At 42.6% G+C, this 22,147-nt stretch overlaps 2 protein-coding genes across 4 annotated transcripts in view; one reads left to right on the top strand and one right to left on the bottom strand.

The window, feature by feature from the left end:
- The window catches only part of LOC136422550 (collagen alpha-5(IV) chain-like), a 42,693-nt gene extending 32,078 nt beyond the window's left edge, over positions 1–10,615 (top strand). For 2 of the 3 annotated variants that reach the window (XM_066410329.1, XM_066410331.1), the window contains exons 26-40: positions 1–114; positions 419–586; positions 764–853; positions 1,271–1,432; positions 1,913–2,101; positions 2,326–2,462; positions 3,770–3,896; positions 5,297–5,527; positions 5,850–6,035; positions 6,517–6,650; positions 6,996–7,140; positions 7,443–7,673; positions 8,057–8,269; positions 8,526–8,818; positions 9,121–10,615. In XM_066410329.1, coding sequence (XP_066266426.1) covers positions 1–114; positions 419–586; positions 764–853; positions 1,271–1,432; positions 1,913–2,101; positions 2,326–2,462; positions 3,770–3,896; positions 5,297–5,527; positions 5,850–6,035; positions 6,517–6,650; positions 6,996–7,140; positions 7,443–7,673; positions 8,057–8,269; positions 8,526–8,818; positions 9,121–9,450 — 2,750 coding nt within the window. In that variant the 3' untranslated portion in view covers positions 9,451–10,615. Of the gene's footprint in view, positions 115–418; positions 587–763; positions 854–1,270; positions 1,433–1,912; positions 2,102–2,325; positions 2,463–3,769; positions 3,897–4,155; positions 4,283–5,296; positions 5,528–5,849; positions 6,036–6,516; positions 6,651–6,995; positions 7,141–7,442; positions 7,674–8,056; positions 8,270–8,525; positions 8,819–9,120 lie in introns of all 3 variants that reach the window. The other variant, XM_066410330.1, reaches the window with a different exon arrangement.
- An 809-nt stretch (positions 10,616–11,424) lies between these two features.
- LOC136423610 (protein C-mannosyl-transferase DPY19L3-like) lies at positions 11,425–21,776 on the bottom strand. The gene is made up of 16 exons (XM_066411843.1): positions 21,563–21,776; positions 20,758–21,004; positions 20,282–20,372; positions 19,459–19,580; positions 18,809–18,954; positions 18,281–18,404; positions 17,535–17,669; positions 16,834–16,965; positions 16,043–16,150; positions 15,628–15,863; positions 14,878–15,148; positions 14,367–14,423; positions 13,641–13,723; positions 13,272–13,404; positions 12,658–12,816; positions 11,425–12,004 (listed from the first exon to the last, which is right to left on the bottom strand). Exons 1-16 carry the CDS (start codon positions 21,616–21,618, stop codon positions 11,855–11,857), a joined length of 2,250 nt encoding a protein of 749 aa, XP_066267940.1. The 5' UTR covers positions 21,619–21,776; the 3' UTR covers positions 11,425–11,854.
- Between the last annotated feature and the right edge of the window lie 371 nt (positions 21,777–22,147).

The raw sequence follows: 22,147 nt of genomic DNA, 5'->3' as shown, positions 1-22,147 counted from the left end.
GCATGCCTGGTAACCCTGGTTTAGACGGCTTCCCTGGTCCTAAGGGTGAGCCAGGACGAGGCTCTGGAGGCTTCCCTGGACCGCAAGGACCCCCTGGACCTCCTGGACCCCCAGGTAAGAAGCATTGACGGGAAACCTAACCCCACAAAAATGTTTTTGTGTGAATGATACCCCTTACATCTACCTCCAATGAAGTAATGATGTATTTAGCCTGATTTGTTATAGGGTAAGTTATAGTGATGCACAAGCAATTTTCATAATGATGAAGCAACAGTTTTTACTATAAAAAAAATTAAAATATAACAACCGTGCTACAGAACTATTGAGCATGTTTGGTTCGGTAACAAAAATACAGTAGCCATTTTGCTCTATTAATTTGTCAGAAGTGTGCTGACAACAGAGTTTCTGCTATTTTCAGGTGGCGGTGGATTCCCCGGACAGAAGGGAGAGCCTGGTCTTCCCGGATTTGGCGGCGTCGGAGCGAAGGGTGACCCAGGACGTGATGGAGCTCCCGGTGAACCCGGACTTCCTGGGCCACCTGGACTGCCTGGACCAGGCGGTTTGAACGGCGGACCTGGCTTCCCTGGTACATACATGGTGTTTTACTTGGTCTGCATTGCAACATTGTTACAGAGTTACACTGAAAAAATTTAGGGTTTACTTGAAATGAAATATTTGATAGTGTAAGAAATTTGGTATTTTCCTCCTGTTATTTCTTGTATGTGTTCTGTTAGATCGACTGGAACTGTGCTTTTTGTTACAGGACCGAAGGGAGAGATGGGTATCATGGGTCTGCCTGGTGGACCTGGACCTGTGGGACCTCCGGGTCCTGCTGGATTTGGTGGCCCTAAGGGTAAGCAGACAGCACATTTTGATTTAACATGATGGAAATTGTCTTTTGTTTCTAAATCTTAAGTAAAGGTATGGTAGGTCTGTGCAGCCATGCAGGGAATAGAAGTAGGCATCAGTCCATTTTGAGAGTTGATGGTAGTACTCTACCACATTCTCATGTAGGAAATAGGTGGAGGAAAATCTACCAGAGTACTTCTCAATCGTTCAAAGTCTCTGGTAACAAAAAAGTTTTACATTGTTGATCATGATTTGATGAGATCTCCATTTAAAGATGTTGCTGTCAGTAGATTCCTTTCTACAATGACTGAGCTGTTGTAGTCGATGCTGTAGAGCTGTTGTGAATTAATACTGACCGATGGAGGGCATATAGATATAGAACTGTTGTATGACGTTGTTAAAATGCCGCTGCTGTGTGCAGGTGAACCTGGCCGTCCTGGCGGTAATGGTCTGCCTGGAGGCCCTGGATTCCCTGGACAGAAGGGTGAGGCTGGATTCCCCGGAGGCCCTGGACTGCCCGGTCCACCTGGACCTCTGCCACCCGCAGGACTGAGAGGACCCAAAGGAGACCCAGGATTCCCAGGTAAGGGCTAGTGGCAGTTTTGTACCTTAGATGTGGGTTCCTTCTTGTCCCCATGGCACAAGGGGTAGTGCAACAACGCTGTTTCGCCATCTGGATAAAATTCTGTGGATCCTGGGCCTGAGTTTGATCCTAGGGTCGACTACAGCTTGGACATGTTGTAATTGTCATTTTGGATGTTGACGTTAAGCCAACGGCCCCGTGTATGAGGGAGCTTCAGGCATAAGTGCTAGCATCAAACCACTGCACGTAAAAGAACCCAACACACTTATCGAGAAGAGTAGGGGTGACAAAGTGTGCTTCGCCAAAAACGGAAGCTGTAGCAAAGCCGCATTGCACTACCACTATCTACTTGAAAAAGCATCATGCTTCAACTCAATTGAGGATGACTGCTTTACCTTTTTACGTTCTAAAAGTTTTAAGCCCTACATGTACTGTAGATCAAGACTTGACCGATAATGTACTGTTTGTCCCCCCTTACAGGTCAGGATGGTCAGCCTGGTACTGTTGGTTTCCCCGGCCCACCTGGCCCCAAGGGCAACCCTGGTCTGGGTGGTCCACCTGGCCCACCTGGCTTCCCTGGTGCTAAGGGAGAAGGTGGAATCCCCGGCTCTCCTGGATCACCTGGTTTCCCTGGAACGAAAGGAGAACCTGGTATCCCCGGACGGCCAGGTAAGTTGTGACTACAAGGTCTTTCCTTGTCACCTTTTGGCTTAGTTTGCGCTACCTTCATATATTTTCCTATCATTGCTTAGAAGAAAAAAAGTTCTTTGAATTCATTACCTTAAGAATATTCTTGTTACAGTATTTGGAAATTCACCAGGAGTCATGCTTCAATACACTGGTAATGATAGTGATATAGATTTGTGTTCACAAGATGTTGATCTTCATTTCAGGCGGACCTGGCTTTAAGGGAGACCCAGGCTTCCCTGGAGGTCCTGGACAGCCCGGCGGCCCCGGTCGCCCTGGAGCAAAGGGTGAACCTGGCTTTGGTGGTGCTATCCCTGGACCCCCTGGTCTTCCCGGACGCAAGGTAACATCATTACTCTGGCTTGTAAACAAAGAACCTGTGCTGGGGTGGGGGGCGTCTATGTTTGTTCGGTTTCAGTGGGTCAGTAAAACTAAAAGTCAAAGAAACCAACCATAGCAAGTTTATGGAAGCACATCTGTAAATTTAGAGCATGTTATTAATTTTGAAATATGCAAATCTCAAGACTAAGTACATGTTTGAAATTACACCACAGAAGTTGGACATGCACTAAGAAACATTTAAGCCTGATTCATTTTCATAATACTGTAATACATTTAAGACTTAATATTGTATTAATGATCATTTTACTTGCCTACCTCCTTTGCTTGCTGTGTAATAGTTATCTGGGAGCACATCCAAATTTTTCTGTCACAGAATGATTTTGATGCCAATAGATGTTAGTTGTAGATCGCCAGTTGCATTAGCTTGCTTATTTACCAAACCACTGGCACTTAGAATGCATCATAAAAGCCTAACCAGGGGCAAGGTTTCGAAGATAATTTGCTGAAGATTGCCATATGGTTACAGGGAAATTTTGGTGTGCTCCTGTTCATTGTTATGAAATTGCTCGAAGTAATATTTGTAAAGTCAAGGATTGTTCCAGGGATAACTGAAGGGATGTAAGACATCAAGCAAGATTTTATGATAAAGATTTTATGATAAAGTTAAATGGGTTCGACCAATTCTTGAAGTCATCATTTTTCTCTTCTTTGGGAGGGTTAAGAACAAGATGGTTGTTTTTTATATGGGACTTGTCCTATCTTGCCCTTATTTTTCCCTGGAACACCCTGAACCCTGATTGCTATCATGTATTCCACAATAAACCTTTATAACACAAACTATTTGGATGAATATGTGCCAGCATAAACAAGATATAATCCAGAAAACAGCCTGCAGAACTACTGCTGAACCTTGTAACAAGAACTACTGATATTGCCAACTCTGACATTTTACAGATCTGTGCAGCTTTGCCTTAACAGTATTAACTGGAATTTGGTTTTAAATCAGGTATCTCACTGGACCGTGCCTTATTGCACCAAAAGTGACCTCTACAAGCAAAATGGCCACATTCCCAGTTTTGGCTCCAAATCAGATACAGGATAACAGCTGGAATTTTTAACTTATGAAAAAAAAAGCAAGTTCTGTCGACATTGGGGTCGGTACAGGTAGAAGCCATTTTGCAAATGTCTTTGGCAATAGATTGGCACAATAAGGTGAGATACCGCTTAAGCTAACCCGGCCTGTCCCTGCCTATGCTGGATGACCCCTGCTTTAAACTGTCCCGTCGTGTCTCCCTGTCTGTACCTTAGGGTGAGCCTGGCAGGTCAGGTGGCAGTGGCTTCCCTGGATCTAAGGGCGAGCCCGGCAGACCTGGCGGACCTGGGCAGCCTGGCAGAGATGCCACCTCTGCTGCCCGTGGACCCCCGGGATCCCCAGGTAAACTCACGGCCAACGTGCGGACGGACTGAACTAACCAAACGTTTTTCTTGCAGGTGTACTGGTTGACCGATGGCAGTGATTCAAACACAATACAATTCCTGGGAGCTGTGTGAGTGAGGGAAGTGGCTTTGACACAAACCTCACCCACACATCTATGGGATTTTTATTGATTGACATGTTATCATAGAGTTAGTTATACATTGTGGGTTGTCCCCGGGCACTGGTTAACTGGTATGTTTCTGACTGTCGATACCAGGGTGAGCCTGGAGGGCCAGGTACACCTGGTTTTTCAGGCGCCAAAGGTGAGCCTGGTTTGTCAGGATCCCAAGGCCCCCCAGGTCGGGATGCGGAAGCCTCTGCACGTGGACCCCCTGGACCTCCAGGTAGGACAGTTCACCACAGGTCGTGAGCAGGGCTGTGGTACACATATCATCATCATACTCCGGAGACAGCACATCAACTTATACGTTCATCTGTTTACATCAGTCATGAATAGTCATGAATAGAAACGAAAGGGGTATAGACTCAGTCATGTTTGGGACCGCATCCTTACCGCCTCGTCACAAAACGTCAAGGAGAAGTAACTATATTCAAAGTGACGCATTCGTATCGGAATAATAACATCACCATAGGACAAGATTATATCGCACACTGATAAACAAGTTTACTTTGCACTTAAACTCAGGAGAATCTCATTTTACACTGTAAAGACAGCAGACAAACGGCCAAAACATTTTTAGAGAAAAAAGAAGGTTGTGTACATACTTGTAAGAAAACTACTAGTATGTTCAATTCATCTGTTTGTCTGTGGAGAACATCTTCCTGAAGTAGTTCTATGAAGAGATAAGTACTTAAAGGCGCTCCATGTACATGTATGTGATCTAAGAATTCCAATGCACAGGCTTTACCGGGTAATCATGACGTGGTATTACAAAGTAAATTACTGTTACTGCTGAAAGTTACACTACATTTGAGACTTCTATTTCTTAGGCAATATCTTCTTTGTTGCTTGTATCTTGTGTTTATCTTCTGCTTGCATGTCATGAACCGTACTGTACTTTGACAATTATTGTCATGAAAAACACATAGCAAAGTTTCACTCTAAGTAACATCTTCTGGTAACCCTTTAGCACATATCTTCTGGCTGCACCCTAGAGCACATGATTTCTGCTATATACAATGTACCTTGTAGCACATCTCTTCTGGTTAGTAGCACTTGTCTCTTATAGCACACATATGTCTACTGGAAGCAACTTGTTCATTGAATCCTGCAAGATGCAATAAATTCTTCTCTGCACTCTCTCTATATTTTCTCTGTATATTGTCATTCACATGTCACACCTTAAACGTTCTATAAAAGTCGTTAACACATGAGACCTTTTGCTACAAACTATTAGGTACCCCTGGAATTCCCGGTGCAAAGGGAGATAGAGGCACCCCCGGCCCACCCAGCGGACCTGGTCGTCCTGGTCCCCAGGGTCCTCCTGGTTTCCCTGGTGCTAAGGGTGAACCCGGCATTCCTGGTGGTCCTGGCCGTGATGGTGGCCCTGGATCTCCTGGTTTCCCTGGACAGAAGGGCGAGCCTGCTAGAGCTGGACCTGGACTGCAGGGTCCTCCTGGAATCCCTGGTAAGTACTGCTTTGCTTATGCCTGCCTACGTGCTTATATGTGACATAAAATCTGAAAAAAGACTGAATGCAAAGTCTGTTAAAAGACATTGCAAATGTAGATCAAAGTGGATAATGATGATTTGTCCTCGTCTATTAAATCAAGTAGATTCACTATGTTAGATGTGTGAAGCATGATATCAGTGAGTTTCAGTTAATGACGTTCTGCCTTACATGACTACAAGTCGTCTCAAAGTACCAGATGTACTGCATACCAGTATACACGATGCAGCATGTACTTGCAGTTAAGTAGACATTCAGGTTTATTTGTTAACCCATGCAGGCGGCAAAGGAGAAGCTGGTCTTCCTGGCCCCCCTGGTCGGCCTGGATTCCCAGGTGCAAAGGGAGAGTCTGGTATTCCTGGTGGCCCCGGGTTTGGCGGCCCACCTGGTCCACCTGGCCCACCTGGACAAGGAGGATTTGGACAGAAGGGAGATTCTGGCGTTCCTGGTAATCCTGGTCGTGATGGTGAGTTTCTTCTTCTTATGTACTGCTTAGCCTCGTGAGGATGAGATTGTTAGCCGTTTGTGCATGTACATGTGTTAACCGGAACAAATAAACAAAGGAAGATTTAGGAAAGGACACTATGGAATATAGGCAACTGATTTTGTGTATGCAAAGGACAGGACAAGTGAATTTAGTGTGCAGTAAAATTTACATATACAAGGACGTGTGGGGGTGACTCAATGCAGCAGGGTCCTCACAGTTTTGAACTGGGAGGGGGACCCTACTTAAGCCACACCAGGCTCAAGTTCATTCCATTCTCTGATGGTCCGAGGGAAAAACGAGAAGTCATTGTCTGGTCAAACTGCATCAAATTCTTTCCTTTCTTTGTCCCGTTGAGTTGTTTTTATGTACATTTTTTGTTGTAGGTATTTGTACATTCGTTTCCCTTCTAAATGTTCCAGCCCGCTGGTTACTTAGAAATTCTCCTTCGTGTTTGTTACAGGTGGTCCTGGTCCCATGGGCTCCCCTGGCGGACCCGGTCGCCCTGGATTCTCAGGACAGAAGGGAGAACCTGGTCCTATGGGACCGCCCGGTAGGAGTGTCTCAGGAGGACTGCCAGGCCCACCCGGCCCCATGGTAAATAAAACATTGACCAAAATTACGTCACTTTTTCAATATTCAACTTAAAACTTAAAAGGGACTGAGACTCTGAGGTTCCTTCTTATTTTTGTAAGATGGAGAAAAAAATGAAGAAGTAAAATTAACAAACGGTTCATAATTGGAGCATAAAAGCCTAGATAGATGTTCTAGATAGATAGCTAAATACTCAGTAATAGTATGAATCATTGCGTACATTTGATAGGGAAGAGTTTCTGCCTTTTGATTGGGAACCAGTGCGCTTGTACAATATAGGTGGAATATGCTTTGGTCACCCTTTGTTCAAAAGTGTAAAACACTTCATCTCTCTGTATTCCTGTGTAGGGTACCCCTGGATCGCCAGGCTTCCCTGGAACTAAGGGAGAACGTGGATCGCCTGGCATCGGTGGATTCCAAGGACCGAAGGGAGACCGCGGATCTGCTGGCCGGCCTGGAGGCCCTGGCCAACCCGGAAACCCCGGTTTCTCTGGTAACATGATTATTCAGTTATTTCTGATGGTTGGTTGGTCGTCCATAAAGTCAATTTATTGTCTAGATGTCCTAGAAAAATTTCTAAGTATCAAAAAGTACAGCCTGTCAATTGAAATAGGAATGGAGGTTTTAATACTATGTTTCCAGTTCTGAATTGAATTTATTGTCTAGATGTGCTAGTAAAGTTCTAAGTATTAAAAAGTACAGCCTGTTAATTGAAATAGGAATGGAAGTTTTAGTGCTATGTTTTCAGTTCTGAATTGAAGGTGGTGTTCTGACCAGTTGTTTTCTCTGTTCCAGGTCTGCCCGGCCCCAAGGGTGACCCTGGCCTGCCCGGTCCACCAGCTGTTGGTCTGAAGGGAGAACCGGGATTCCCAGGAGGCCCAGGCCAGCCAGGTTCCTCAGGGTCTGACGGCCTGCCTGGCCCACCTGGTCCTCCTGGATTCCCAGGTCCCAAAGGAAACCCTGGTCTTCCTGGAAGATCTGGATTCCCTGGTACTAAAGGAAACCCTGGTAATCCTGGTCTGCAAGGTGAGGCACTCGGACATTTACTACATCACTCTGCTTAAAAGAGGACTTTTAAGCATCGCGCTACAGCGCTGCTTTTTTAAGTCGGCTTTTAGGTCAGGAACAATAAACAATATTATCAAGACTTCAAGAAGCATTTTGTACTGTGAACACAGCGTTCTGTTGCTTCAAACCAGTAACAGTTTTTCTCTAATTTGTGGAGGTTTTGAAGGGTTCTTGGCGCTGTTTTAGACAGACCAATGTAAGCTGTCCGTTGTCATTGTCTTAATTCATTGACTGAGACTGAACTGAAACAAGCTAGTTGCAAGCAGGCCTCCCTCTCCACAAGCAAGCACACGATGTGTTACCTCCTACCATATTTACAATCCATGTGTATTTTCCCACAGGTCCTCCTGGTACAAGCGGCCCCCCTGGTCCCCCTGGCTTCCCCGGACAGCCCGGTGCCCCAGGCGCCAGCGGTGGCAACCAAGGCTACATCTTTGCCAGACACAGTCAGACCACTCAGCTGCCCGAGTGCCCACGATACACCAGCAAGATGATGGATGGCTACAGTTTGCTGTACACGCAGGGCAACGAGAGAACACATGGACAGGATCTAGGTCAGTACGCGGATCATCTCACCACCGCCATGGTTATTGCACTTCTGATATACCTGATGTGGCAAAGCTGTGTCAAACATAGCTTTGTCAACAAATTTTTCATCAGGGATCTACAGAAGTAAAATGTACATGCGAGCTGTGTTAACATTGTGTAAGTCATTGCTTTTGGGACATGGACGTGTTGTGTAGCATTACTGTACATTGTTGTATATTTCTGTCCACCAGGTACTAATGGGAAATGTCCATGTCTTTACAGGCACGGCTGGTAGCTGCTTGAGAAGGTTCAGTGTCATGCCCTTCCTCTTCTGTAACATCAACAACCAGTGCCAGGTGGCGTCAAGAAACGACTACTCCTACTGGCTGTCCACCCCCGAGCCCATGACCATGAGCATGGCGCCCATCCGTGGCCGTGCCATCGAGCCGTACATCAGTAGATGCGTGGTCTGTGAGGCCCCGGCCCAGGTCCTGGCCATTCACAGTCAGGCGCTGACCATCCCACCTTGTCCTAACGGCTGGAGCAGTCTGTGGATGGGCTACAGCTTTGTCATGGTGAGTAATACTGTGGTCTAGATACATGTGGAAGGAGTGTGTGAAGCCTCAAGTCTTTTTGTGTGATTATTTTGTTCTATGTATGCTGATTCATATCACTTGTTCGTAGAACAGTAGAATAGAAACTTATTTTTACTACTCGGGTGTGCAAGTTATTGGATAAGCTAGGAATATCATCCAGATTTAATTTTGTATGAAGCTGTACAGTATATACTTACATACTCTTAATTATGTGCAAGGCATTAATCTAAGTTTTTTGAGACAGCAGAACACTTTATGAATATTGTCCCTTGTCCTTTCAGCACACCGGTGCAGGTGCCGAGGGCACAGGACAGGCGCTGGCATCGCCAGGGTCGTGTCTGGAAGACTTCCGCTCATCGCCATTCATCGAGTGTCACGGCAGGGGCACGTGCAATTACTACGCCACCACGTACAGCTTCTGGTTAACGACTGTTGAACAGGGCTCTGAATTCCGAACGCCCAACCCAGAAACTCTAAAGGCTGGTAACCTGCGGCAGCGCATCAGCAGGTGCCAGGTCTGCATGCGTTATCAGCCTCCGCGAGGCGACACCGGGTTCAGCGGACCACGACCATTCGGGTCAGAAGCAGAAAGCATCACAGGAGGGAAGTAACCAAGGCTAAACTAGACAAAACTCCAGTGTTTGATATGTAAATGTGATTGTATTCTTTATCCTGTCAAAAAAAAGATGTTGACATAGGATTTTTGATTTCTGGACATAATTATGCTTGTATTTCATGCTAATGTAACAATGTGTTTCACAACCACCCCCCAAAAAAAAGAAAACACGGTGCTATTTTATGTGATACTTGTGGTAGATTTTTAGATTTTGTTACCAACAGTCAGGTTTTTTTACTCAGTAGAGAAAATATAGTGGGAGTAAGAATAGCTTTTTAACATCACAATATGTATGTGATTTGTCCTTTTCCTAACATTTCCAGCAAGTTAAGCATGATCATTTTGTATACAGACATATTTTTCTATTCAGAATTGTCTTGAATCTCGCTGAGAGATCATATAGATGTGCATTCGTGTGCATGACTTCAAATGGTGCTATTTAAGTATACTGGAATACTGTGAAACAAAATAACTAGGCTCTGTACTTTACTGCAACTATCTCAAGAAAGAAAAAAAGTGTATACAATGCCGAAAAGTGCCAAAGCATTAGTTGTAGTTTAGACACACCTTGTATCTACTTTGGTAACATTTCAGAATTAGTCGCTTTCTTGCAAGGGATATTTCTTATTTGCCTATGTCAAATTGAGAGATCCTGGTCCACCTTGGTGTACAGAAAATGAGTTTTTTTTACTGGTGATGAAAAAGTGACTCCTTTTGTGTAAGGATGTGGACAAGAAACCCTCAAGAGCAAATTTGTACTCGTTCTTTCTCCTATTAGTTCTTGTTTGGCAGAGATTGTTCTGTAACGTTACACTCATCCCTTTATGAACCAAGCTTTAGGCCACTTCCCTTGCTTGCAAATAGCAAATAGCTCTCTTGTAAGTCTGTGTTTGGAAGCTAGGAAGAAACTACAAGCTATCGCTAACAAAAATCTGTATTTTTCAAGCATAAGTTATGTTATAAGGACACAGAGTAGTTTGTCACTAACCTACCATTATTTGCTGGTTATCTATAGTGCTGCCAGATTACTAAAGTAATTAGCCCTACATGTATGTGAAGTAGTTAGGGAGCTGCTTTTGTATCTGCCTGTATCTCAACGTCGGACTTATGATATGTGAATTTTCTAAGGGGCAGGGAATAAAGTTATCATGTTGAATTGACATTATCTTGTCTTCTGTTGTATCTTAATGACAATGCATATTTTAAGTCCAGTATTTTAAGAAAGGAAAGTAGACATTGGCCTGATTAAGGGGTGAATGATAATAATAATTCCAGAGAAAGTAGCCATCTTGAAAGTAGGGATCAATGTAGATTTATCTCCAAGCAGATTTTAGAAGGGAAAATTGTATCACTAATTTTCCTATGACAAATAATTCCAAGATGGGAAAGTATAAATGATGAAAATCTCCCTCTGACAACAGATGTCAGTAACTATAAAATAACTAGAAGGCTGTAAGGACTTTTGAGGCAAGTCGTGTTGCCCACAGGATGGAGAGCTGTCAGAAAGGCCAGGCACCATACTCTCCAAGCAGAGGTTGGTGGGGAAGATTGACCTTTTCATCATAGTGCCTGTTTTTCGTCCGCTCTCCCCACCCAGGGACAATAAACGCGGCATATGATAAAGAGATCACGATCTTCCCCACCAACCTCTGCTTGGAGAGTACAGGCACCTTGTCAGCACGTCTACATGACTGCATTCACACTTAAGGGGCGAGGAGGAGAGGACACTCATCCATTGTGGCCATGGGAGAACAGAGAACTAGAAGGCCAATATCCATAGGGACGGGTTTTGTAGAATAAGGATTATGATCCAGTTGGGCCATGTCAATGTTGTCTCTAGGTTCTCTGATTTTTGCACAAAACTGATGAGGTGGATGAGGTGAAATGAAAATTTCACTGTAATGTGAACACTCTTTTAATGCATGGAAGTTATGAAAAGAGAGAACATGCGAGAAAGGGTTGACTTTTTTTATTCAATTCAACTAAAAACACAAACAGGTCTCTAGACTATAACAATCACGAAGTCAAATTTTTGTGGCCTAACTGTTAACTTCCATCACTTTGGATTAAGAAACAACATGGGTGAAATCCAGGTTTCTATGCAGGACAAGTAGTGATATCATACAGCAGATAACAAAATATCATCAAGGCAAGGGATAACACCTTGATACATGATCATGTGCCAGGATGGTTTTTAAACAGTATGCTACATGTACGTTAGTGAGTGTCATCCTGTTCCTAGTAGTAAAGGGAGAGCCTAGAACTTGTACATGTACGTGTCAGAATTACATTGTACAACAAAAAATTGTTTTAAAAAATCAACATTGAATCTATTCGACATCTTGGAGCCATTTGCCTTAGCCAAAAATCTAGAGCTGTGGCAGAGTCTGTTGAAGTGTTCATGATACTTTGTAAGTACGGAAAGTTTTGTTCTGAAAAACCATTGTGAAGTATTTTCTATATTCTGGTGCTCCACTCTGTATGGCATGGCAGAAGCGAGCGTGTGTTGCATGGTGGTCTTCTGAGCCTGTAGTCCCTCCTTCAACAATCTACAATAAGATAAGGAAAAAGCATTGAGCCAGCATTCACTACGGAGGATGGTACTCAGGCTAGGAATCCAACACATAAACATCCAGACGTTTGTATCCATCGCCATTTCACCATGAGGAAAACAAAGCAAACTCTAGAGATGGGACCAAATTAGAAGTGAGAAGAAGATTATTCTAATGAGGTCTATGATTGCTCAGCTACAACTGATCTTATCGTACTCTGCTTGTTTGTTTGTTTGTGCCTTTATTTATTCTCAAAACATACTCTAATCGGCCCTTAGGGCCGCTTTTCATAAAGGTCGAGATGAGGAGTGTCAAGGGGTCAACATAACAATAAATAGAGAACTAAATGTTTGGTCAAACAAGGTGAATCGAAATTATATCAATGATACAAAGAATATATATATTGCATTTTACCATCTATCACAAGATCCCAACCTAAAGCAAAAATTATGCAGTTACTAAAATTAGATACAAAACCATCAGTATTACTCTTAAAATGATACAGATGCAAGTGCATTCACGTATTAAAACACATTTAAAACAAGAACATAACCTTGGCAAAGGTAATAATGACAACTGTCACCTTCCCCTCTCAACTGTCAACATTTCCTTTTTTTTAGACAGCTGACAAGACCTACTATGGTACTCACATGGTGGTTGGTCATGTCCATGAGGTCTCGGAGTCGACAGCCAATGTTGTGACCTCTCTCATAGCAAATGCTGTTTTCTACGATGATGTAGCTGGTGCCGTGGGCCTTGAGAATGGCATGGACCTCCTGAGGGTGTCTCCTACCATAGATCTGGTACAACTGCGGATCAAGAAAACCATCATATGCTATTGTGTGTGCATAAGACTGACAAGAGGCAACAATTGGCATCTGCAAGACCATATTTCTGATGGAAAATGATCTTTTTATGCTTTATGAGTCTGATGCTCCATCCAAAGCTAGCAGTAGAGTATTCCTTTCGTAGTATTGATTTTATTCACTTTTAATATTTGCACACAATAGTATGGTAACCTCTATTAACAATGATCTGTTGGGATAAATCTGCCACTTTGAAAAACAGTGTGTTTGAGATGTAGCACCCCCAGGTATCCACTGTTTATATACAGAGGGGTATTTTTCAGGGTGGCGAATAAATGCGACTTGACAACATTATGTTAGTAGCAGTTAAATGTGAACTAGTTAACAGTACTGACTGATGGAGGCCATTGACAGACAATGATTTAATGACAGTAGCTGTAACATTACACCTGTCCCACCTGTTTGGTTCTGTTGCGTAAGTCCCTGTCCTCATAGTGAGGGTGGTTGGTGATTGGACGTCCTGTGCAGAGTTTCACACCTGCCATGAGCTGCATACTGCCCGTGAAGGCTGCACTCACCGGTGTTTCCTTTCTACGAATAGCACAAGCAGAAATGTTTAAAAGTGTAAGCTGGGGATGTTAGACAATATACCGTTTCATCAAGTTTTGTAACATAAGTTTCAAAATTTCATCCAGATACTTACTACTGGCATATCTTATTACCTGGATGTCTAACTTATCAGTTTCTTTGGAAATGGTACCAACATGTGTAAGCCTGGCTTGAAGCTTTAGCAGCACAAGGGTTAATTAAATGAATTCTCTGCTTACTTGATCCACTCCATGAGCTGAACTGTATCCGGGTCATGAAACTCCTTCAGTATCTTAAGCTCTTCAAGAGTTGAGGGCAAGGCCTGAGGAGACATACAAGTTATTTCATCTCTGTGACGTTACCAAAAATACCTATGATTCAAAAAAGGACCATTATTTTGACTTGACTGTCATCAATAAGAACTGCTTTTTATCATTATACTACTGACGTTACATGACAGAACTGCATGTAACATATTAAATGTACATGTAGAAAAAAGTTGTACAAAGTATTTATCAAACAATTTCTGACTTCGTAAAGTAGGGATACATCCACTTTAATGGGGACTTAACTTCCGGGGATAGCAGGTTTTCACAGCATTCGTGGTTCGTGGTTGACATAGTTGTTATTGCAGTAGCAATACATTGGAGATGTGTCTAAGATTTGCAGTGGAGAGGCCACCGTGAAAATAAAACCACTGTAAACATGTCAAGATTTAAGTTTTACATAATATAGTTTTCATCACATCCCAGTCACCTGACTAGTTGTCACTTTTAATGACACTTGAATAACGTTACATGCCTGACAATTTGCAAGGATAAGTTTTGAAAGGCAACGTTAATTGTCAAACTTTTTTAAAGGTTTACCTGTATTAGCTTTCCTTATCCTAATTGATACCTTAGTTGTCAAACAGACAATCCTGAAGTAATCCTGATGGGAGGAGTAATTATAATCATGGAACTCACCACAGCAAACAGCAGGGCCAATATTCCAGCTGTGACTATATGTCTGCACAGATGAACCTGCATGGAGATGGAATATGAATTGTATTGTTTGACTATATGCATTTAAAACTGTTAAAAGTACTTTAAACATGTCGTACCATAGACTCTGATGATAGAGGCATAGCAGTCAAGCTAAACTGTATGATTACATTAGTAGCAAAAAAGGTCCCAAATATTCTTTAAGGGCTAACGTTATCAGAAAGTTGGGATTTGGATGGCAAACTCTTTTGCAATTTTCTTTCAGAAATGGATGACTTAACGTTACCAGGAACATTCTAGACAAGTAGAAAAACTTTTCTAGATTTTATAGATAGGAGATGGTCAGTCTATTTTTTTGCTAACAGGTTTTTCAAACAACTTATACATACATTTGGATGTAGAGAAAGGCATGTTCAATCAATTGATGTGATGTTACATTTAATGCTATATCATAAATTGGCTGCAAAGATAACCTGCTCGGGGACTGTCTTACCTTACTCTCTGATAGGCCTGCATGCAACTTGTTCAGAAGGATTTTCCAGGCATCAAAATCAGCCACACCAGCAGCAGCTAGCACACACATGTGTGGGGTCCACAGATACTTGAACCTCATGGTGGATACCGCCAAGCAACCGAACACGGCTGCAGAAATGGCATGATAGGCTAGCTGTGGCCGCTGTAACAGCAGAGGGTGAGCAGATGGAAGAGCTGGATTCTGTACATCACTCCTTGTTGCTGGATCTTCAGTTCTGTACATAGGAGGCCTGGGAGGGGAAACATGAGGGGCTTACTGAGCTGTAATGTCCACTACTAGCCTAATCTAATTTGTTGCTTCTTACATTTTAAAAAGATAATGCTGAACTGTAGCCTCCTCAGCAGGCTTTATGAAGGGCTTTTTTCTGATGGCATATTAGTTCTATTGCACTCGATTTTCTATTGCACTTGGGTTGTTGTTCGCAGCCTCCAGAAGTTCTGCTGGAGTACCATAACAAGCTACCAGGGGGCCCAAAATCTAATCATGTTGAGATCTTATCAAGACCTACATGTACCCATAAACCAAATATCAAGACAATTCATCAAGGCCTTGTCAAGCTATCGTGCTGACAGACACACACAAATGCTACTGAAAGCATAACCTTCTTGGCAAAGGTAGAAATGCATTCATGAAATGGCTCCACAACTTTATCTCAGGCCCTTTGAGTATGAACGCTCAAATATATGTTATAATGCTGTTCTAACATACCTCCAGTTTTGTAGAACTGACTGCATCAAGACCAGTAGAACACAGAGGTGGAACACAGCATACAGGGGGAACACAATGGACTTGGAGAGACGCACAAACGTATCCAATGGAAGGACCCTAAACGCAGTTTCACATAGATACAGCTGTGCATCGAAGTCTCTTTTGTTGCCACTTAGACCAAACTTCCCCATCAGAAAGTTGAAGATGTGCTGGTCTGCATCTGTTTTGATGATGGTCTGAAAGATATTTTTTTATATCAGTTAACGTTAACACTTTTCTCAGACTAAGAACACATAGACTACTTTAATACTTACAACATGACTAATTTGCTAAGCAAGGAACTGAAGTTTTAGGTATTTCTTGTTTTGAAAGTCCACAGGACGTTCATGGCAAATCATGCTCTAGGTGCCCTTACCTTGATAACATATTTGTTGAATAGCAGCATTGATACCATCACCAGGATGACATCAAGAACCAGTCCAGTGAACTGCCATGGGAGACCTCTCCTGGTTAAGACCCGCTCCTGTCATGTGAATTAGGTATTAAGATTTGATCATTGGTTATTCCGTAATGGGAGAGAAGGAATAATCCTGTAGTGTCCCCAAGAAGTTGACCAAGGACACCTATAACAAAACACCTTGCAAGAATGTATCTGGGTACCTCGCAGTTCCTGGTGCTGATTGAAATTTTTAAGTTCACACAGACATTGCTGTCCCTGGTGCTGAATCACATTCACACTGGCGTTGCTGTCCCTGGTACTGAATAACATTCACACTGAGATTGCTGTCCCTGGTGCTGATTCACATTCAACTTCACATTGCTGTCCCTGGTGCTGAATAACATTCACACTGATAACACTGTCCCCAGTGCTGAATCACATTCACTCTGACACTGCTGTCCCTGGTACTGAATCACATTCACACTGATATTGCTGTCCCTGGTGCTAAAGCAAATTCAAAATGACACAGCTGTCCCTGGTGCTAAATCACATCCACACTGACATTGCTGTCCCTGGTGCTGAATGACATTCACACTGAGATTGCTGTCCCTGGTGCTGAATAACATTCACACTAGCTGACATTTAATTGCCATCCTTGGTGCTGAATTATGTAGGTGAATGTATGTAGTTATGTAGTTATTTTCCTACAAAGCCCTTTTTTTTATTTCTCACAAAAGTACAACTCAAATCTAACGGGGACAACCCACCTTGAATGCAATGACCAGCATGGCAGAGGGAATAAAGCTGAGCACCAGGGAACAGAGGACCATCTTGTTAAAGAACTGACAGACGCAAACAGCCAGTAGACTCCCTGCCTGGATCAGCCACACTTGACGGATCTGTCAAAACAAATAAGATGGTCAAGGATTTGCACATGACTAAGCCAGTTAAATACTGCCTACTTAATGTAATTTCTCAGTGGACAATTAATGTTAGATGCAGTTTTCTTTTGATTCTGCCTCAAGATTAATTGACTGGCGTCAATTGCTGACTAGGATTCGGAAAGCTGTGGTACAAACACATAGCCTCTTGCCAAATTATCTAGAAAAGAAGCTAACTTTGGCTACAACAAAATCTAGTGGTTTTTATGTTAACCTTTAAACTGGCTCATGTTAATGGCCTGTCAAGCATATTTCACATAAAAACTATAGGCTACTGTAAGTTGAATCAATACATCAAGTGGAATGAAAACCCATCAGCCCACTGATCCCCCCCCCCCCCCACTATAACCTTCAAAGCGCACATACACCGCTATCCCTCACCTTAGCCACATTCAGTTTAAACCAATCACGTCAATTAGTTCTATGCTTATAAGTGGCCCCCTTTGGCCTTGCATTGAGCGAGATCGTTAAAAAAAACCAGCATTTTCCTCAGAGGTATACATGTCGCTTTCGTCTGATCTACAAACCTTTTGTGCAGGGATGACATCCAAAACTGCGCATCCGAACAGAGCCATGGCCTGGAGAAGCAGCGCGAACTGTGCAAACTGCCACGTCAGGGCGAAACAGAAGGTACAGACATAGAGGAGAGCAACTGTCACCACCTGCAACATCAGGGAGAAGGAAAAAAAACTTGGTTTTAAAACAGTATCAAGTAATATTAACGTTAGTACCTTATCAGATATAGCACGAAAACGTCCGTTCGTTCGTTAGGACACTAGTGCCCAATGCCCGTTGCCAATGGCAAACAGAGCAGCAAGTTGTGTTGCTGTTACGGTAAGAGCATTGTTTCTAACGTTAGGTGGAGGCACCTCCTCGATCACATGACCCCCATTTTACGTCCCTTCCGAATGGCGGGTGCAGTCTCAATCGAGAATGCCCTTCCTAGGACTGAACCAAGTTACCAAGTACCAACTAATTTTAGATGTCTTTATTGAAATTCGCAGTGAGGCCGCCACTGACTTGCATTCAATTTACAAACATTGAAATTGAAAGCTTTTACGACTTACAATATTGCACATTTCGTAGCTTCCATGATAAAAAGCTTAAGTTGGAACCAGGAGCTCGACTGTGAATTTGAGCAATAGCTACAGGCAGATCCCTAGCAAGTAAACAGCAAGAGCTTATGCATGGTGGAGTACCAAGATAATACCATTAACTTATCCACATGAAGTCACAATGACAGGGAAAAAAAGATCTGAAGATGTTTCCTCACCTTGAGGTTGCGATGAAGGTTTGGATGGAAGAACACTGTCAGGAGAAACATCTGCATGTACCAGAAAGGTAAGGCCCAGCTCTCTCGCAAAGCTATGGTAAACTCCACCCGGGTAGTGTCGACTCTGTCAGAATTAGAGTACGTTTTATTAAATCAATATGTCAAATTCTTTAGTTTGGAGCAACATTCTCTGAAAGATTATTTAGTATTACATTTTCATGAAATATTGTTTTATGTCATTCGCTACAAATAATGATCATATCGCCTGGGCGATATGATAAGGAAGGCCATACTGATTTGATTATATCAATGACATCCTCTGGGCACCACAAATTGATGTGAGCGTGCAAAAAAAGTTGGGCAAAAAATATTGCATTCATTATGAAATTTAAGTGGTCAGGAAGATTGAAAAATGACTGAACATGCAGAACATGGTATGCCAAACAATAAATTCTATAACGTTACTTGAGTTATTTCACTTTTTCTTTGACTTAGGGAGACAATTAGATTTTTCCAATTGATACTTACTTATTGAAAGTGTAAAATGCTGCAGACAGAATTCCAGCCAACCAGGAGCCAGACAGCAGCCAGGTTGTTCCATATAAGGACATGACCAGTACCGAATGGAGCCCGAACACAGCATGGATGTAGAAGTACACCGGTTCTACTGTTTTCTGTAGACAGAAACATCAAGGATTTTTCTCATCAACTGTATAAGGAAAGCGAAGTTCCAGACTAAGACTAGACTTTGACTAAAACTAAGGATGTGGGAGCAAAATGTAACAGGAAGACGCTTTAAACAATTTCCACCAAGAGGTTGACAGAAGAACTGAAAGAAAGAAGAAATCATCATGTTTACACAAATTTAGAAATCCCGTACCAGTTTCATCCTGAAATTACAACCTTATTAAAATGTGCCCCTTTTCTGGAGCAGTCCTAAACTTGGGCGGATAGTTCTTATTTTTATATCACTTTTTGGCTACAATAATTGTCCTAAAAGAAACAACAATACAACATCTTTTTTTGTAATTATCACTGTGACAATCACGATAACACCGTGACAGAATTGAGGAACTTAGTGATCCATTTTCTCAAGACTTACAAAGCAAGACATTTAACAGTTACATATTTAGACAGAAAAAATGATGTGCAGAATACAACAGTGTTAATGACCCCACCTGTAAAGACAAGAACCTGTAGAGCAGTGCCATCACTACCTCCTGGTAGATGTTGAACCGCTCCAGGATGTTGATAGTCTTGCCGTGTTCTGTTATGTTGTCGTGGACCAGCTCGTACAAACCTTACAAGGTGGAACAGTTCCAAAATGTTGTAAATATCTACTCTGATACTCAAATCTACCATCAGACAAACTATTGCATACCAGCATATGTTATTAAAAGGTCGTTGTCCTACGTAGAGCAAGGCCAACCGGGAAAGGCCGCCGCGAGTAGCATGCGTGAGTAAATGATATGTTCAAAATGTTTTCTTTTTTCAGAAAAAGTTGTTAAAAGTAAAAAGTGCATGATACAATCCATATTTCACGGAGAGTACCCGGGCGGTCTGTGTATAGCTTCTACCAGGCCCCGCGGATGGCTGGAAAAATAGTAGAAATTGGCCAAATAGAGTGAATAGTATGCCAAGGGAGCCGGCTACGGAGAGAGGGTGCAATATCAGAGCGGCAAACTCCTCTTGCATGTTTTTCTGTCTATCATGGCCAATTTCGACTTTCCAGCCGCCTCTGGAGCCTGGTAAAGGCTAGTCTGTGTATGCGCCATGAGAATAAATGTTTTACATAAAAACGTCGTTACAGCGTGCAGAAAGAGTTTAAAAACGATAAGCATGAGTCGCTACTGAAAATATATACACAATCTAGATACATAACATCGCCCCAAAGTACAATGATAGTTCTTAGAGGTTGCACATATACGTCGGTCATTGTGATTACTTACTATTGTTATCAGTTTTTTTTGTTTCAATGTACATCATAATATGTAACGTTACCTTGTGCAATGGTGGGTGCATTAACCAGTTGTTTGTAGTAGGAGTAATAGAGCCCTGTCTCTGTGCGGAAGGATATCTCTCTCTCCACCTCCTGTATGCACGTAAGTTTTCATTGGGAACGTCACATACAAAATTCACTGGTTAGTAAGAGACTAATAGAATTAACGTTAAACGTTCTTTAAATTCCTTTCTTTACCCAGCCAAACCCCTAAATGCATTTGTACAAGTTTGAGTAAGACCGGGCTTTCGTCCCCTCCGACGGACTGTTACCCTTAGCTTTCCAATAGCGCGCTAGTCTTGTGAGCGACAAAGGCCGGGATTCGAACTCGCAGTTTAGAGGTTATACTGCCTAGACCATCGTTTTACAAATAAAACAGTTATTAAATGAAAAAAAAATATAGAGCTAGCCACATGCAAATTATAAGAATTGAAAACAAGTTATGGCTAGACGATCTCAGAGTGATACATGTACAGACCTTGATGTTTGAGAACCATAGCACGTTCTCGTGTAACGTTGCCATAAGCCATCCATGTGTGGATCCGGAGTAATACGCCATGAACAAGCCGACAGCAACCGACAAGATTGACACAGGAGTCCATTGGAATCCAGCGGTGGAACCACCAGCATCTCTCTTCTCTTGACAGTCATCAGTTTCTGCTTCACTCGAGACAACTCCGTCTCTTCCCCCTTTCCTTCTTCTGACTGCCATCAATTCTTGCTGACTGAAGAAAACAACTGAGCTTTTCAAATGAACTGATTCTGACAAAAAAAACTTAAGCTAGAGCGACTGTTTCGGATTTTATCTTTCGTTGAATTGCTTTTCAATTTGTACGTCTGTACACAATTATTGATTTTTTTCACATCTGTCGCACAGTTGTAACAGATGTAGCAAATCCGGGCCCTTACGATCAAAAGACGTTAACGTTACCCCAAGGGCTGTACATGTAACAGGTGTCGGCTAACTAGACCCTACAGTCTACACCAGTTAGGATTGTGTGCTTGGTTGAAAACGGGCGAGCAGTAGCCCTTCTATAACCACTTCTGAAAAAGCATTATGTTCACTTCAATCGACTATTGACTGCTTTACACTTTAACTGGTCCACCGACTGCATCCTGAGAGGAATGACACGGCTAGTGAATAAAGTGACATTTACTAGGTATTAGAAAGGTTTAGAAAATAAGGAGACCTGAACCGACATTCGCTCATTATCAAGACACGTTCAGTTCTAAATCGTAAGATATGCAACAATGTCACAAGAAAACCAAACCACATTACAAACCACAGGCCTCCAGTGCTTCCGCAGTCCGATTCCGCGAGACTCGGACCCCACAACATGGTGGTCAAAGTGGGTCGGACAGAACGACAGTGGGGGGCTAAATTAGTTATTACAGTTGGACACGAACAAGTTGAAGCCAGGCCAGCAGAACTAGTTAACTTTCAGTTCGAAGCTGGGTTCGATGCGTTCGATGTGTTCGAACTTTTGATAGTCTGGGTCTCCAGTGAGAAGACTGAGACGATACACACCTCAGCTATTGAAGATGTGGCAACGTTTAGATATGAGACCAAGTATACCTGCTATGAAACGGGTAAAACATCAAATTTTGTCTAATTCTTTCCTCAAGGCTTCCTTACTATTGTAAGGGAGACTTATGACAGGAATCAGTGTAAACCTGGACATTAACGTTTTTATACGACTCCTAACTTAGAGTCAGAGCCAAACTTCGTCTATCTAAGTTAGTATGTGCCTCAGGGGAGAAATGTCGAAAGTTTTAGAATTTTATTATTTTAGTTAACTTTTCCAGTACGTCAGGACTATATTCCCGATCAAATGCTAGAAACCCGGGTATGACTTGTTTCTTTTCTT

The sequence above is a fragment of the Branchiostoma lanceolatum genome, chromosome 17 (genome assembly GCF_035083965.1).
Source record: "Branchiostoma lanceolatum isolate klBraLanc5 chromosome 17, klBraLanc5.hap2, whole genome shotgun sequence".
Taxonomy (NCBI): Eukaryota; Metazoa; Chordata; class Leptocardii; order Amphioxiformes; family Branchiostomatidae; genus Branchiostoma; species Branchiostoma lanceolatum.
Note: the sequence above shows the minus strand (reverse complement) of the source record. Positions and strands in the feature narration are given on the sequence as shown.

Excerpts from the sequence above, each read along its gene's own strand:
- LOC136423610 (XM_066411843.1), bottom strand. The coding sequence starts at position 21,618 with ATGTTGTGGGGTCCGAGTCTCGCGGAATCGGACTGCGGAAGCACTGGA. Across the intron at positions 15,149-15,627 it reads TCAGTTCTACAAAACTGGAG|GCCTCCTATGTACAGAACTG; the intron begins GTATGTTAGAAC and ends TTCCCCTCCCAG. Across the intron at positions 13,405-13,640 it reads CAGCTCATGGAGTGGATCAA|AAAGGAAACACCGGTGAGTG; the intron begins GTAAGCAGAGAA and ends TGCTATTCGTAG.